Below are 17277 nucleotides of genomic sequence, written 5' to 3' on the forward strand. Positions count from 1 at the left end.
AAGTGGCGCAAGAGTGAATGAATAATTTTCGTGCATAAAATACAAAAACATGTAATGCACAAAAATATCAAATACATATAATTTATTAAACTACTTACTATAACAACTATATATACGTATATATATACACACACACATATATATATATATATATATATATATATATATATATATATATATATATATATATATATATATATATATATATATATATATATATATAACATACATACAAAATACATAAACATACACATATAAATACATACATAGCACACACAAGGAAATATGACTAATCTAGTCCAAAAATTACAAAGGAGTGGAAAAGAGTAACTACAGTGAAAGAAAATGTGATTTGACTTGTCCTTTAAACGAAACCAAGGATTGAGCACTCCGTATAGACGGTGGCAGCGAGTTCCATAGGCGCACTGCCTGAACGGAAAAGGATTTGGTGTAGTACACGGAGGTATGTGCTACATGGTCCTACACGGTTTTTTTGGAACGATGATAATGGAATGGTAATCCCGCCTGCGCTACCTGTATACGTTGGCGAAGCACCAGTGAGGTGATAAGTGAGAATGAAAGCAGATCAGCAGTATATTTTTTTTTTTACAATACACGGTGCAACCGAGCATGCAGCTCACCTAATGGTAAGTGACTACCGCCGCCCATGATCACCCACAACACCAGCGGCATTGCAGGTGTGCTTCTGAAACAGTATATTCTGTTATGTCCATGGTACTGCTCATGTCTATAGGCGACGGTTACCACTTTCCATCAGGTGGGCCGTCAGCTTATTTGCCATTCTAAGTTACATAAAAAAAAAATCAGAGACTTTATACAAAAGTCGACCTCTAAATACCCATATATGCTTATGCTGGGAAGCAGCTGTGTTACAGTTTGAATTTGGGATATGGCAGTTAAATTACAGGATACGGAGGCATTATTATGGTGTTAGATAGTCCTTGGGAAGGGCAAAAAATGAAGGGCACCATGCTCATGACAGTGCATTTTGTGATGACCACAGTGATTATGTTTGTGGGCGACGATTACAATGGTGTAAAGCGATGTTTCCCAACGTGGAGCCAACGCCCCACAGGGGGGCAATTAAAAATTGACTCGAAGCGATTTTACTCTCTTGCTCCGGGCAAGCAATTGAAATGCAATGCTACGAGTATATATCGGTGCCAAATTGAACAAAAAAAGTCAATAAAAAAATGCTGTAAATATTTATTAGGTATAATTTCGTTTGACGTTACCAAAATATCAACTGGGCGATTAGAGTCGTCAAGTAAACTTTGTCGGGAAAAATTATTATGGGGGGCATAAAAATTTTAGAAATGTTCAAGTGGGGCATGACACAGAGAAGGTTGGGAAACATTGGTGTAAAAACTTAGTGATCTCCTTAGGGGGTCGCGACCCATACTTTAAAAAACACTGTTCTACAGCATGGGTAGTTTCGATTCAACCATGCATATCTCCATTATTTACATGTTATTAAATATACATTACTTTATGTCGTAATGTTATCCATTTTATATCGTGTTTGTGAATATATAAAATAAATCATTATTAATACAAAATGACGTTCACTGTGAATATAAGCTATAAATTAAAACATATAATTGTTCATTTATACAAGAAGCTGTACAAATATGGTTATATTTTGCGTCAACATGTGGAAATACTTTGTTATATACTTATTATAAGTAGTTTATCAATTATACTGGCTACGTACTGTTCACTCAAAATGGCGGACATAAAATGTGTATTGTTTATTATAAATTTGGTGAGTGAATTCATTGTCTGTCAATGTCGTGTTTGAACTCGTTTTGTATATTGTTTGTTTTGTATTCTTTATATTAGATTATCTCTCTTGTGTAAGGTATTAATATAAATATTTAAACAAATAACCTATCGTTTTCAAAATGGCGCCCATTAAAATTTTAATTGGGTATTTATTAATTCTATTCGTCATACCAGCTGTTGCTGGACACGGAGGAGAATGTAAAGGATAAGCCGGACAGAAAAACTAACGAATGAGGAAGTCCTGAAAAGAGTGAACGAGAAAAGAGCATTAATAAAAGAGGCAAAATGCTGGGCCATCTTATACGACATGACGATTTTTTTAAGAGCATAGTAGAAGGAAAAATAGAGGGCCAAAGAGGAAAAGGAAGACCGAGGAATAACTACATGGGTTAGATAAAAGAAACACTAGGTGTCATGTCGTATAGGGAGGTCAAGGATATGGCCTGGGATAGAGCTGGCTGGAAGAAGATGCATGAATTAGTTGCACCGACAAGAGGAAAGTCTTAAATGAAAAAAAAAATCAGCTGTTAACTGTTTACTTCTAAATAGGCTTCCCTCTGTTAGGAAAGTTTGCCAATAATTGTCACGCTTGGCAGGCGGATTGGCAACCTCAGTTAGGCTTTGGTGATGTTTTAAGAGAGATATTGCTGTCCATTCGTCGATCATTAAGCTCTCCTAGTCGCTTCTTACAACACTCATGGGAAAGAAAGGGTTGGCTCATTACAGTACAGTACCCACGGCAAAGAAAGATTCTTGAGTGACGACCCCGCACAGGCATACCCAGTCTTAGACGACCTCACACTAGATGGAGCGACGACCTCAAATGTATTGCAGGGAGTCAACAGATGCAGACGTATCAGGACCATTCCTTATGGTGCTGTCCACCATAACGGATGCTATGATGGAGATGAAAAAATTAACACTAGACTCCGAACAGCAATTTAATAATTTTGTTGAAGACGTCTCGTTTAGAGGTGAAACACGTGTAGCAAAACGTGCGTGAACCAAATGACAATCGGAGATTGATGCCTAATAAGAAAGGTTGTGGAACTTCTGGTAGTAATAGTGGTGTTAAATCTTCAAGTGCTGGCAGTCGCACACATACAAATGGTAGCGGAATGAAACAAAATAATTCTAAGCAAATAACCAGTGATTGTCCACCGCTGAATATAAGCCTCCCACTTGAGGGTTTTGCCAGTAGTTGCCACTCTTGGCAGGCGAATTGGCAACCGCAGTAAGGCTTTAGAGATGTTTTAAGAGCAACGATGATGATGATTATAGTATAATTAATAAATGAATTAAGAATGTTTATTTATGTATATGTATATAAGTATATATAATAAGTAGGGATATATATTTACATTATAACATGTACCACATCTCTATATTTTAGAAATAATAGAATTTCATCGTGCCTCCAATCAAACTGTTTATAATTACTCCTCTCCATCCAAAGGTTGCCTGGAAGAGATCGCTCTTAGCGATAAGGTCGCCCATTGTTTCCTCGTTGTGATTATTTCTTGTAATTGTTTATATTTATAATAGGTTTACTATTGTAATCTATTTATCACAATTTCAGATCGCTCTCTGCAACGTCAGTGCGAAGCCTGGACTATTCGATTTTGTTGGTAAGTTTATTTTGTACAACCAGAAATCTGACTAATGTAAAAAAAAAAACGTAAAAAAATTGTAATTAGACGATATATGTATATGGGAGATATTTAAAAAAAAAAAGGAGCCATAAGTGTCAAGATGTCGAAATATTTTTTTAAATATTTTGTCCCGCTTTTTTTTATACCACTGAGGTGGCAAACAAGCATACGGCCCACCTGATGGTAAGCGATTACCGTAGCCTATGGACACCTGCAATACCAGAGGTATTACGCGCGCGTTGCCGACCCTGAAGAAACCTCTTTACCCCCCTTTTGAAGAACCCATGCTGTAGTTTCTTGGGAAAACCTCGGCGGGGAGCACATACCATAACCTGAGACATGTTTTTTTTAATGGATGATAATGGAATGGTAACCTCGCCTGTGCTGACGGTATACGCTGTCGGGGCACCAGTGAGGGATGATAATCGAGAATGAAAAAGGCAGGTCAATTAGCCCATCGTGAACAATACACTCAGAATTAAGCACGATGGTTTCCAAGGGGGAGCACGGGGAGGTCGACCTGGTTGGGTATATTGCTAGCAATAGGGTCCTTAGTCTCCATTACTGACAATCCCTTCCCCCCCCCCCCCCCACTGTGTACATGTTTGTTTTGGCATCACGCAAAAACTAGCAACGGATTGGTTGCTATTTGACACTTGTATTATTGAGGATCTAACCTAAAATCTAGTGTGTGAAATACATCTTAATACTCCATCTACGAGTACAAGCAATTTTTTTTTTTTTATTTATTTTACTCTATTCAAATTTCAAATGTAGAACGGCCACATTTGAAATTTGCGCGTACAGAGTATGTAGCGAACATAACGAAGCTTCGCAAAAACATGTCTAAGACTACGTATGCATCTATATTTTTAAGAGATAATAGAAAAAAAATATTACCAGAAAAACACATAACAAAAAATATAGTAATATTATATATTTTGGTCGTGTGGTCCCGGCATAGAATAAGCCACTCCTTCCTTTCCCGTGGGTGTTATAAGAAGCGACTAAGGGAGGGCGAGGGATGGACAACAACGTCTCTCTTAAAACATCTTCAAAGCCTAAATGCGGTTGCCAATCCACCTGCCAAGCATGGCAAATATTGGCAAACACCCCCCCCCCCCCCCATAGGAGGAGGCTTAAATTCAGCAGTGGACAGTTAAAGGCCGATATGATAATAAAACATAAAAAACATAATCGAAATGAGAACCTTCTTCTTTTTTGAAGTCGGTTATAAATTCACTACTTCATCTCTTACAGACCCATTCTTAGATAGTTCAGAAGAAAATCCAACAACACCACCGAATACAGATTTAGAAGACTTGTCAGCAATTAAGGATTTAGCGGAAAAAATATTTAAAGGATTAATCGTAAGTCCAATTAAAGGGGAGGAGATTCCAAAAACACCCGATTTCGAGAAGTTCTTGAAAGATCTAAATAAATTAACAACGCCAGCGCCAGGCAGCAAAACTACTCCGAAACCCGACACAACTACGGCCAGTTCAGGTACAACTACGCCGAGTTCTGACACCACAACGGCGAGTTCTGACACAACTACGGCGAGTTCAGGTACTACTACTGCAAGTCCTGAAACTACTACTGCGAGTTCTGACACAACTACGGCAAGTTCAGCGACTACTACCCCGGGTTCAGTTTCTACTACCCCATCTGGTAGTACAACTGAGTCTCCAGCGTCGACTACTCCATCATCACCGGGCAGTAAACCGAGCAAAAAACCAAAATCAAAATCGCCACTCGATTCTTCCATTGACGCCATACTAAATCCGTTTAAAAAAGTTGGCGAAGCCGTTGGGTCTTTCCTATAATATTCGAACAAGATAATCACTTTACTAATATAAAAAAGGACCAAAAACCAGTCAAACAAGAGTAATTTTTTGTTTATATATTCTTTTTAAACATAACATTCGCGCCTGTTTACAGTGTTGCCTGTATATCGATTAAAAACTTCCCACATCAGGTTGGTTTTTCAATATAAATTGAAGATTATTTTTATGATGTAATATAATAAACATATATACATATTATATACAAATTAATATCAAAATAGTAATATTTTTTAATGATTCTGACAACAAATATATACTTAGTGCCAATACAATATCAATCAAAGTCGACAAAAACATTATGAATTGTGATTATTTGTCATGCTAACTATACCCACTGCTATTCTTTCAAATATAAGCTTAAGAATTTTTTATTGTTTTTTTTTTTATTTTTAAACTTGTGGCAACCCTGTCTATTTGACAGTTGCGATTGCCGCGAAAAAGTTGTTATCGTATATATTAGGAGTGGCCGACTTGACTAGACTCAAGATCTACTGTTTACCGACGAAACCCTGTGCCATCTACCAATTACATACTTCTTGAAATCACAAATGAAACGACATAGTTCAGTACACAATTACGTAGTTTTTTTTTTGATAGGTGAAAATGGTATGGTAACCCCGCCTGCGCTAACGGGATACGCTGGCGGAGCACCAGTGAAGGGTGATAGATGAGAATGAAAACAGGCCAGTTAGCCCATCATGATGAATTCATCAGGAATTAACCATGATAGTTTCCAGGGGGAACCGCGAGGAGGTCTACCTGGTTGGGTATATTGCTAGCAATGGGATTCTCAGTCTCCATTACTAACAATCCCTTTCCCCCTAATTACGTAGTATTGTAGTATTGTTTTTATTTTATTAAGAGGGAAAAAGTAAAACCAAAACTGATTCTTAGTAACTACTTATTTATATTAGTGTATTTAAAAAAAGAAAAATTTCAATGTTACTTTACTATCTACAAGACGAAAACAGATCGACTTACTTACTTTACACAAATTAGTTCATTACCATATTCACTCGGCTTCTCCACTCTCTGCTTTGACCTTCAATATAAAAACTGTAACAAGGAGTTCTAAAACATTTGCACTCTGCGTTTATAAGAACAATACATCGTATTACAACCCGCTTATCCGTATGTGTCGTACTTTTAATGAGAATCTGGAAGTTTTTCATCTATCTTCAATACATTGCAACTAATGCATTTAATGCAATTGATTTATTATATCAATTAGTTCTAATTATCTATCTATCTATCCATTTAAGAGTTGCGCTCTTGTCGGTGGAGCTCTTGCCACTCACTACGATTTTCAGCGAGTCTCTTCACCTATTGATACGACACGACACCAACTCTTTCCTTGATCTGCCTGATGTAACTATGTCTCGGTCTCCCTCTCCCCCTCCTCCCTTCTATCTTACCTTCTATTATAATGTTCATAAGTTCGTCGTGTCGTATCAAGTGTCCTAACATTTTTCCCCTTCTGTCCTCAACAGTTCTAATAATTTGTCGTTTTTCCTTAACCTTAAGCAGGACCTCCTCATTGCTAGTTCTAATTATAATGATTTTTAATTATTTTTTTTCTATGTTTCTTTTATTAATATTTTCTTCTTTTTTTTTCGCTTTATCCTTACCACTCAGTTGAAATTATATCAAATTATACTCTGAACTATTTACATTATTTTTATTATACACACACCGCACAGACAATCACCAAAAATATTGCTCTTTTTATTTTATATTTATTTTAATTATTATTTTCACGTACCCTCAAATGGGTTAAAGCTGAAAATCAGTGTTTTGTTCCTTGAACAATGTTCCACGCTGAGCTTCCACCTTTTTGTATTGCTGCAGATCACACATAATAACACAATTTTATAAATCTTATGTTGTTTTATGTATTATCTATTCTTATGTACATGTTGTGTGTGATTAGTAACAAACAAATAAACGTTATATCTATCTATCTATATACTTATTGATGTATATGTAAAAAGATGTTTATAATAGACAGATAATTTATCTATGGTAAAACAATAAATATTGAATCTATGGCAAAAAAGAAATAAGAAATCTATGGTAGAACGAATATAATTGGGTTTGTTGTTTATTTGTTATAATGTTATATGGATTTGTGAAACAAGTTAAATTGCATTTTTCAAGAAATATAAAAAGACTGTTTGATTATTTAATTGTATTTTTATTCACACGGTGTCACGGACGGCCCGGACACTATTTATTTATTTAACTCTTTATTGCACCATAAATAAAAATGTACAATGACAAGTGAATAATTCAAATGAAATACAGTAACATAAATACAGATTGAAACATACACATAAAGGTACAAGAGGCGGTGTTATCGCTACACTTATATTGTAGATTTTATAGTCTGGTAGGTATTGCTATGGTAGTTTGTATTCATACAAATTTATTGTTTATATACCCAATTCAGAAAGTCGAAAAGAAACAGTTGATTTTCTTGCCCGTTCTTCATGACTGGCTTCATTCTGCGTTCCGAATGTGCGATGGAATCATAAAAAATTACTGTTCAAAAATGTATGTATGTAAATTAATATTTAATTTCTTTCCTTCTTTTGTGTTTCTTCATTTTGGAAATATGTATTAGTTTTATTGATAGAACACTCCTTTAAAAGAATGTTAAAATAGGAGTGGAATTCTTAAGTTTGTGCAAAGACATGCCTAAAAGCACATAATGTGCCTTATTTAATTCCCCCCCCCCCTCTCGTCTTCCAGAAAATAGTCTTAAATATGTATAGGTACATCTCGCTAAAGACATGCATATGCAGCAACAGCCGAGACGGCTCCAGCGACCAGCAAAAAGTGCTGATTTTTTTCTTTTTATTGTTATTTATGCATTTGTCAAACCCCCAGTTGTTCGTCCGGCAGGTCTTGAGTTCGTAGGTATTTGTCCTTCAGTTATTGATTCCGCAGGTTCTTGAGTTGTTTGCCTCGCAAGTGTTGATCCTGGAGATGGTCCCGCAGGTGTTGATCTTGCAGATGTTGGACCTTCAATTGTCGTTCTCGCATGCGTTTTTCTTGACCTTACATCAGTTGTCACTGCTATAGTTTCATTTGTATCAGGTACTTCAGGGATCTCATCCAGAATGGCTTTTAAAAACTTTTTAAAATAAAGTGTGTGGAGCAGTGTGAAGTCCTTGTGCTTCGGAATGTTCCCATTGAGGACGTCGTACGCGAATGATCTCAGTCTTTTATGGCTTTCATTTAAGGGGTCGCCGCCATGGTGTAGCAGCTCGGAGGGACTTGTTGACAGATCGATCAGGAAATGCTTGAATTTTGGTGAACTTAGTAACGGTTCCGCCGGTCTTGGCAATATAATTTTGCCCCTGATTATATCTTGAGCGTATTTGCCCAATTCAGCCAAATCATGATGCGAGATTACTGACGATTTATGGTCTTGTTTGTCGTTCAGTGTCACCGGCTCATCATCAGATATACTGTTCAGGTTGTGACTGCCTGCAATGGATAGACAATATTAAGTTATACATACTGGATATATACAGCGCCATCTAGATAAATAGATACATAGATATTTTATAATATTTTTTAATTATTTATGTTATCTCCCTTTTTATGTATATTTGTATATGTTGTAATTTGTGTGCTGTAAGTAATGCAAATAAATTATCTATATATCTATTTAGTGTCCAATAGGGACAGTAAATAGATATATAGAGGAAACAACAGGATAACAGAGGAATGGTAACCTCACCCGCGCTATCGGTTACACCGGCAGGGCACCAGTGAGGGATGATAGGTGAGGATGAAGCGAGTCAGGTAGGCCATCGTGGCGAATTCAACAGGAAATGTTCACGGTGGTTTCCAGGTAGAACCACGTGGAAGTCGACCTAATAGGGCATATTGCTAGCAATGGGGCTGTCAAACTCCATTGCTAGCAAGCCCTTTCCCCCTGTACCAAACACTAGGCAACCACACTCAGTCCATGTCTGACTTAGTTTGGAGTGTAGTGGTGATGCAGACTTTTCTTTATGTAACTTAATGTAACTTAATACTAAGTTCTTATATTAGTAATATTTTGTACTGTCTCTGTTATTTATTTATTTATTTATTTGATAATAAATGCATGTTTTTTTAATATTAAGTAATATTACAAGATATATCAGACAGCGCCATCTATCTAGTCTCAAACTGAGTCAAGCTTGTATTGTGTTTTTGGAGATAAAAATGGAATGGTAACCCCGCTAGCGCTATCGGTATACGCTGACGAAGTAACATTGAAAGTCTATAGTGACGCTGAATTAAGGTCAGTTGGTAGATCGTAGAGAATTCTCCGGGAATTAACTACTGCGGTTTCCAGGGTGTACCGCGTGGAGGTCGACCGGATATTGTATATTGCAATTTCCTTATCTCTAGACAAAGTATGATGACCTTATTTTTTGTTCGTCGGCATAGTGCGCAGTACAAAATATACCCAGGGTTGCCAGGAAAGCTTAGACAAGACCTATGTACGCTAATTCGCATGAACAAAGCATGGAGACATAGAAAATAGTAAAATGGAGTGCAACACTCACTAACACCATGGAATCTGCCCGTATTCAGTAATTCTCGATCACCATAAGCTCCGCTGTTGTATAACCCTCGTGCGGCAACCCTAGCGACCACCTGCAATAATATTATATTTATCTATTCATCTTCACGCCACCGCTCTTGCGGGGTAGACAGAGAAAATTGAGAGGCAAAGCAATTTTAGACTTGTAATGAATATTATTTACAATAATTACCATACCATGTCTATAGGCGACGGTTGCCACTTTCCATCAGGTGAGCCGTCAGCTTGTTTGCCATTCAATGTTGTATAAAAAAAACATATCAGCCTTTAACTGTCCACTGTTGAACATAAGCCTCCCCTTGGGGGGTCTGCCAGCAATTGCCACGCTTGGCACGCGGATTAGCAACCGCAGTTAGGCTTTGGAGATGTTTTAAGAGGGACGCTGCTGCCCATCCCTCGGCCTCCCTTAGTCGGCTCTTACGACACCCACGGGATAGGAAAGGGTGGTCTATTCTATGCCGGGACCACACGACGTCTAATTTCATTCTCATCATCATCATCATTCCAGCCATTATCCGTCCACTGCTGGACATAACCCTCCCCCCATAGACCGCCATAAAGAACGGTCCTGAGCCACCTGCATCCACTGACTGCCTGCAACGCATTTGAGATCGTCACTCCATCTAGTGGGGGGGGGTCGTCCTACACTGCGTTTACCCGTACGTGGTCGCCACTCAAGAACCTTTCTTCTCCATCAGCTGTCGGTTCTTCGAGCTATGTGACCAGCCCAATGCCACTTCAGCTTGCTTATCCTTCGGGCTATGTCGGTTATTTTGGTTCTTTTGCGGATATCCTCGTTTTGGATTCTATTACGCAAAAAGACTCCGAGCATAGCCCTTATTCTAAGGGGGGAAAGGGATTGTTAACAATGGAGTTTGACAGCCCCATTGCTAGCAATATGCCTTATTCACGTGGTTCCCCCTGGAAACCATTGTGAACAATTCTTGTTGAATTCGTCACGATGGACTAACTGACCTACTTCATCCTCACCTATCATCCTTCACTGGTGCCCCGCCGGTGTATACCGATGGCGCGGGCAAGGTTACCATTCCATTATCATCCATTAAAAAAAAAAGGCCCTTATTCTAATCATTATAAAATTGTTTTTGAAAATTGTCCGATAATTGCGACTTTGCCACATTTCGGTAAACAAAATATATTTGTTTATTTATTTATTTTATTTATTGTACCATTAAAAGAATAATATAAAGATAAATATATATTACACTTATAAAGTATATGAATGTTTTATTTTACTCTTAAATACTTTATTACATCACAAAAATAATGCATTTTATTAATAAAAAATAAACACAATATTTAACTCACCAAATAACTTATGCACGCGACTAACTTATAAAAATACATTATTCTTTTTTCACTTGTTTTCTACTTTTAAGGAGAAATATATGGGATATTCGACTATTTATAGTAGATTTAGTTAAATATTGACTTACTTATCCATTTTTAGAGTTCTGTAAACCGTAATGTTTAAGAATTCAGAAAACCTTTTCGTTTTCTATAACTGTATACATGTCTACCTAATTATTATTATAAGTGATAATTCTACATTTATCGAATTAAAAAAAAAAAAACGAGACTTTCATTTCGGTAGTATATATATTTTTTTGTTACCTCTGTTACCTCAGGATATACTTACTTACAGATTAGTTACATAGACATTCTAAAGTTTATTTTTTTAAATAAAATAACCAGTGTTGCCACAATTGAAGTAAGAAGTTTTTTCTTAGTGGAACAAAATCTACTTCCGTGACGTTGTAGAGAATTCTCAATGTAACAGTCGTGTTCGCACTTGATTAATTTTTAGCATGTTTACTCTCAAACTGTTTGAACAGGTGACTACGTGGCCCAAATTATAAGAATTTATTAGTATAATCGTAGATGTTTTTCATATATAATTGTAAAGAGAAGCGTTGATAATTAGATCACGTTTATATTAATTCAATTAGCTAACTTAAATTCAAATTTTTTTTTTGCAAACAAACTTAATTAGAAGCAATTTTAAATCGCCATTTTTGTAATCTACTACAGGTTTCGGAAGGTTGTTATATGTTGATAAAATCCCGCAAGAAACTATAATCTTAAGAACAACGAATTACATAGAAGGAATGATAAAATAAAAACTGTAAATCATACGGTCGCCTCCTTTCTTCTTATGTAAATACAATTAGTAAAAAGAGGACGAAAGATACACCATCAGTTGCTATTTCTCTCAATTCATAGCAGGCTAGTGTATAGAAAATGTGTACGTAAAAGTTTTGTTCGTTTACATTACTAGATTATATATTGGACACAGTTTATGTAGAAAGTATGCAAGCAGGTTGTATCTGAATTTGGTAGGGTTATACGTTTTTTGTACATTTGTCTGGAACGTGGAAAATAGCCTTAAATGAGTACGCCAATACTGTTAAGCTAAAAGGCAACAAACAAACTCAAATTTACAACATTAGTAAGGAGATTAGCTATTATTTTAATGGGTGATAATGGAATGGTAACCCTACCTGCGCTCTCAGTATACAACGGCGCGGCACCAGTGAAGGATGATAGATGAGGATGAAGCAGGTCAGTTAGCCCATCGTGACGAATTCAACAATTGTTCACGACGGTTTCCAGGGGGAACCACGTTGAGGTCGACCTAATAGGGCATATTGCTAGCAATGGGGATATCAAACTCCATTGCTAACAATCCCTCCCCCCGGAAATTAGCTATTGAAGTTGCTATTTCCTCGTGAAGCAAAATATAACTACTTTGAAACCAGCTTGATAGAAAGACATATTTCTCTTCAAGCAGACTTAGGATTGAGCATTTTTGAATAGCCATTTTTTTTATTACCACCCATTCGGAACGCAATTTGAGCCAAGAAGAACGGACAAGGAACTCAGCTGTTGCTTTTTTCAAAAAGTTTAATTGTATGAATAATGAATTTGTGTGAACAGAAACTGCTAAGCAATATAAGATCATACAATTTAAAATATATAGTATACAATTAAAGAAAAACAATAAAATAAATCGGTTGCAGTGACCAGAGCTGATCTCTACAGGTAGCACCCGTTCACGAGTATGACGGGTGAGACAGACATCATTGCTGTCAACCATATTTTAGGGAACTCAATAACTAGAGCCACCAGGGGGGAAAGGGATTGTTAGTAATGGAGACTGAGAATCCCATTGCTAGCAATATACCCAACTAAGTCGACCTCCTCGCGGTTGCCCCTAGAAACTATCATGGTTAATTCCTGATGAATTCATCACGATGGGCTAACTGGCCTGTTTTCATTCTCATCTATCATCCTTCACTGGTGCTCCGCCAGCGTATCCCGTTAGCGCAGGCGGGGTTACCGTACCATTTTCATCTATAAAAAAAATTAGGGCCACCACACCTGTCTGGACATTTTAGTGAGCCTGACTTAGTCATTAGACTTAACCGTGTGGTCCTGGCATAGAATAGGCCACCCCTTCCTTCCTCGTAGGTGTCGTAAGAGACGACTAAGGGGAGGCGAGGGATGGGATGGCCACTTTCTATCATCGTACGGCTCACCATCGACAGGGAGTTCACCCACATATCCTACAGCCTAAATGGTCGCGTACAACGCAGTTTCAGAATTGTTTTCTCCCACAAACACTCAGGTTATGGAATGAGATCCCTGCCAAGGTTTTCTCAAAAGACTACAGCATGGGGTTCTTTGAAAGAGAGATAAAGAGGTTTCTTCAGGGTCGGCACCGCGCGCAAAATACCCCTGGTAATACAGGCGTTTATAGGCTCCACTAACCACTTGCCATTAGGTGGGCCGTACGCTTGTTTGCCACCTCAATGGGATAAAGAAAATGGGCAGCAGCGTCCCTGTTCAAACACCTCCAACGCCTAACTACGGTTGCCAATCCGCCTGCCAAGCGTGGCAACTACTGGAAAAACCCACCAAGAGGGGGATTTTGTTCAGCAGTGGACAGTCAAAGGCGGATATTTTTTTTTATACAGCTTAGAATGGCAAACAAGCTGACGGCCCACCTGATGGAAAGTGGTATCCGTCGCCTATAGACATGAGCAGTACCGTGGACATAACAGAGTGTACTGTTTCGCCCATGATACCCCCCATGCGTTGCCATTCCTGATATGATGATTTACTCAAGGCATCCAAATACGTCATAGATCTGTTGCAAAATAAACAACCGAATTTCCGATTTACTCATGTTTTGTATATATATATATATATATATATATATATATATATATATATATATATATATATATATATATATATATATATATATATATATATATATATATATATATATATATATGTAACATATGTTATTATTGTAATGCGTATGTTTAATAATGACGTACGGTTGACGTCATTTGTAGGTATGTATATTGACAATACGAAAATGGCTCGATTGAAAACAATACAATTTAGAAACTCAAATATTATTTACGCATTATTAATTGGTACGCATTATGTGAACAAAAGGGAATTGTTTAAAAGACTAGTTCTTCCTCGCGACTTCGCGTGATCGGGATTTTTTTTTATGCAACTTAGAATGGCAAACAAGCTGACGGCCCACCTGATAGAAAGTGGTAACCGTCGCCTATAGACATGAGCAGTACCATGGACGTAACAGAGTATACTCTTTCGCCCACGATACCCCCCATGCGTTGCCATTCCTGAGGACTCAGATGTTATTCCTCTGTAACCAGTAAATTCACGCCATATCCCACCCTTCAAACCGAAACACAGTCATGCAAACACAACTGCTTTAAGGTTGAAACACGAATGGGACAGAGGTACCCATGCAATCGACTTTTGTACAAAGTCTCCCTCTGGGATATATCCAATGAGAGGGAATACCTCGCTGTGATCATTTCTTGTAATTGTTTATATCTATACTTATAATAAATGTGTAGAGAGGTCAATTCTGTACATGAAATATATTTCCAAAATAACTATCAGCGGGTGATTAGTGATCGATACTGATGCCAAAAATGCATTCGGTAAAATTTTTGTCTGTCTGTCTGTATATTCGTTATAGAAACAAAAACTACTCGACGGATTTTAACGAAACTTGGTACAATTATTCTTCATACTCCTGGCCAGGTTGTAGTACACTTTTCATCACGCTACGATCAATAGGAGCAGAGCAGTGAAGGGAAATGTGTGTGTTACATCAAAACCACTGAACCGTGAGAGAAGACATAGGCTACTTATTTTACGAAAAACGAAGGAAACGCGGACGAAGTCGCGGGCAATAGCTAGTCTATAGTAAGTTTACTATTGTAATCTTTTAGAAGGAAAGAAAAGCTTTTTATTACAAAAGATATCTAACAATACAAAACAAATGCTAGTGAATAAAAAATCTCTTATTGAGAACGTGTCTTTTTTTTTACAACGAGCATGCGACTCACTTGATGGTAAGTGACTACCGCCGCCCATGATCACCCACAACACCAGCGGCATTGCAGGTGTGCTGCCGGCCTTTTAAAAAGGAATGTGCTCTTTTCTTGAAGGTTATGTTGTCGTATCGGTTCGGAAATACTGCCGCTGGAAGTTGATTCCAAAGAATGGTTGTGCGTGGAAGAAAGTGCCTTGAAAAACGCTAGGTGGAGGACCGCCACTCGTCCAGATTTAGTTATGTCTGAAGTGCTTACGGCTCACTGACGCTAGTAAGAGTCTTTTCTAAAAGACTTACGAAAGACCAGCAGTATACGCTGACAGTATACACTGGCAGGGCACCAGTGAACAATGATAGGTGAAAATGAAGCCAGGTCGGTTGGCCTATCTCAACAAATTTCACAATAATTAATCACAATGGTTTCCAGGGGAAACCAAGGAGGTCGATCTGTCACGGTATGTTTTTTTTTTTACAACACAGGGGGCAAACGAGCATGCGGCTCACCTGATGGTAAGTGACCACCGCCGCCCATGATCACCCACAACACCTACGGCATTGCAGGTGTGCCGCCGGCCTTTTAAAAAGGAATATGCTCTTTTCTTGAAGGTTTATCAATAGTGATCGAGTTTAAAGCTCCAATTACTAACAATCCTTCTCCCGCGATAGGATATTTATTTATTTATTTATTTGACAATTACTCACCACACTTACAGTACCCCAAAACGTGTAGCGAGCCACGGGTTTATTTCACAAACTTAAAAATTTTGCACAACATTTTAAAAATATATCTATTTTGTCATTAAATATATCAATATCTGGGCTGCTGAGCAATCAGAGAATTGAGCAGAGAAATAGCCTGATAAGTGTCGATAGTAGTCTACAAGCACGCAATCGCATGCAGCGTTGGGGTGCGTACAAAGTACAACGGCTGAGAGTTGCAGGATTGTCTATTCTGCCGATGAGCAACCGATAATAGTGCATCAAATATATTGGTAGCAATGAATTTTTTATACCTCATTACTAACAATCCCTTTCCCCTCTACAAACTCGGACCAGCTGGCGCATTGTGACGAATTCAGCAAGGAATAACCACAATGGTTTCCAGAGGGAACCGCGTAGCTGTATTGTGGTAATACTGTAGCAACATACCCTCCCCTATCAGGTCGACCTCCACGTGGTACCCCCGTGCAAAACCAACGTGCCGAATTCCATGTGTATTCATCACGATAGGCTGACCTGCTTCATCCTCACCTATCATTCTTCACTGGTGCCCCGCCGGTGTATACCGATAGCGCGGGTGTGGTTAGGGGGCATCCATTAATTACGTGAGCTCAGAATAGGGGGGAGGGGTCTAATGAATTCTCACCAAATCTCATTTAAACCGAGGGGGGGGGGAGATAATCAAAAATCTCACGTCAACTTCAAAAAATATAAAATATTAAAGATATTACTAAAATATTAAAGATAAACGTAGACGTTTCCAGTGATTGTCTTCCTGCACTACTAGAAATCCCAGATGATATGTGTTCAATTATTTCGATTGAAAAAATACACGAGTCTCCATGGATTGAGTAAAAATTTAAAAGAAAGTGTTGTTTTTATGATTTTTACTTTGAGTTTTATTTAATTTAAATAAATAAATTATAGTATACCTGAACGATTTATTATTTTCCCGAATAATAAATATAAATTAAGATTAAAATATTTTTTGCGTCAATCTTACGTAGGGGGGGGGGGTTAAGGCAAATCTCACTAAATCTCACCTAAGGGGGGGGGGAGGAGTCTAAACTGATCGAAAAAGAGCTCACGTAATTAATGGATGCCCCCTTACCACTCCATTGTCACTAAGTGGGAGCAAACTGAGCAGTACAGGTGCGAACCGGCGGTGCTGATAGTTCACCAAGTACAGAAAGAAGGTACTGCTCATGTCTATAGGCGACGGTTACCACTTTCCAT

The 17277-nt window shown here is 37.9% G+C and overlaps 2 protein-coding genes across 2 annotated transcripts; one reads left to right on the forward strand and one right to left on the reverse strand.

The window, feature by feature from the left end:
* The first annotated feature begins 1647 nt into the window (after positions 1-1647).
* LOC113513778 (proteoglycan 4) lies at positions 1648-5672 on the forward strand. The gene is made up of 3 exons (XM_026897761.3): positions 1648-1786; positions 3386-3434; positions 4719-5672. The coding sequence occupies exons 1-3, from the start codon at positions 1748-1750 to the stop codon at positions 5282-5284; spliced, it is 654 nt and encodes a 217-aa protein (XP_026753562.2). The 5' UTR covers positions 1648-1747; the 3' UTR covers positions 5285-5672.
* Positions 5673-7478: 1806 nt separating this feature from the next.
* On the reverse strand, positions 7479-11331 carry LOC113513780 (uncharacterized). The gene is made up of 3 exons (XM_026897762.3): positions 11241-11331; positions 9874-9964; positions 7479-8797 (listed from the first exon to the last, which is right to left on the reverse strand). The coding sequence occupies exons 1-3, from the start codon at positions 11277-11279 to the stop codon at positions 8172-8174; spliced, it is 756 nt and encodes a 251-aa protein (XP_026753563.2). The 5' UTR covers positions 11280-11331; the 3' UTR covers positions 7479-8171.
* Positions 11332-17277: the final 5946 nt, after the last annotated feature.

Source organism: Galleria mellonella, unplaced genomic scaffold (genome assembly GCF_026898425.1).
Source record: "Galleria mellonella isolate WM207_F2 unplaced genomic scaffold, CSIRO_AGI_GalMel_v1 utg158, whole genome shotgun sequence".
NCBI lineage: Eukaryota > Metazoa > Arthropoda > Insecta > Lepidoptera > Pyralidae > Galleria > Galleria mellonella.

Coding starts and splice junctions, on each gene's coding strand:
- LOC113513780 (XM_026897762.3), bottom strand. CDS start 11,279: ATGTATTTTTATAAGTTAGTCGCGTGCATAAGTTATTTG. Junction 9,965..11,240: donor TCGCGTGCATAAGTTATTTG/GTGAGTTAAATA, acceptor ATATTATTGCAG/GTGGTCGCTAGGGTTGCCGC. Junction 8,798..9,873: donor GGGCAGATTCCATGGTGTTA/GTGAGTGTTGCA, acceptor TATCCATTGCAG/GCAGTCACAACCTGAACAGT.
- LOC113513778 (XM_026897761.3), top strand. CDS start 1,748: ATGGCGGACATAAAATGTGTATTGTTTATTATAAATTTG. Junction 1,787..3,385: donor TATTGTTTATTATAAATTTG/GTGAGTGAATTC, acceptor TCACAATTTCAG/ATCGCTCTCTGCAACGTCAG. Junction 3,435..4,718: donor TGGACTATTCGATTTTGTTG/GTAAGTTTATTT, acceptor CATCTCTTACAG/ACCCATTCTTAGATAGTTCA.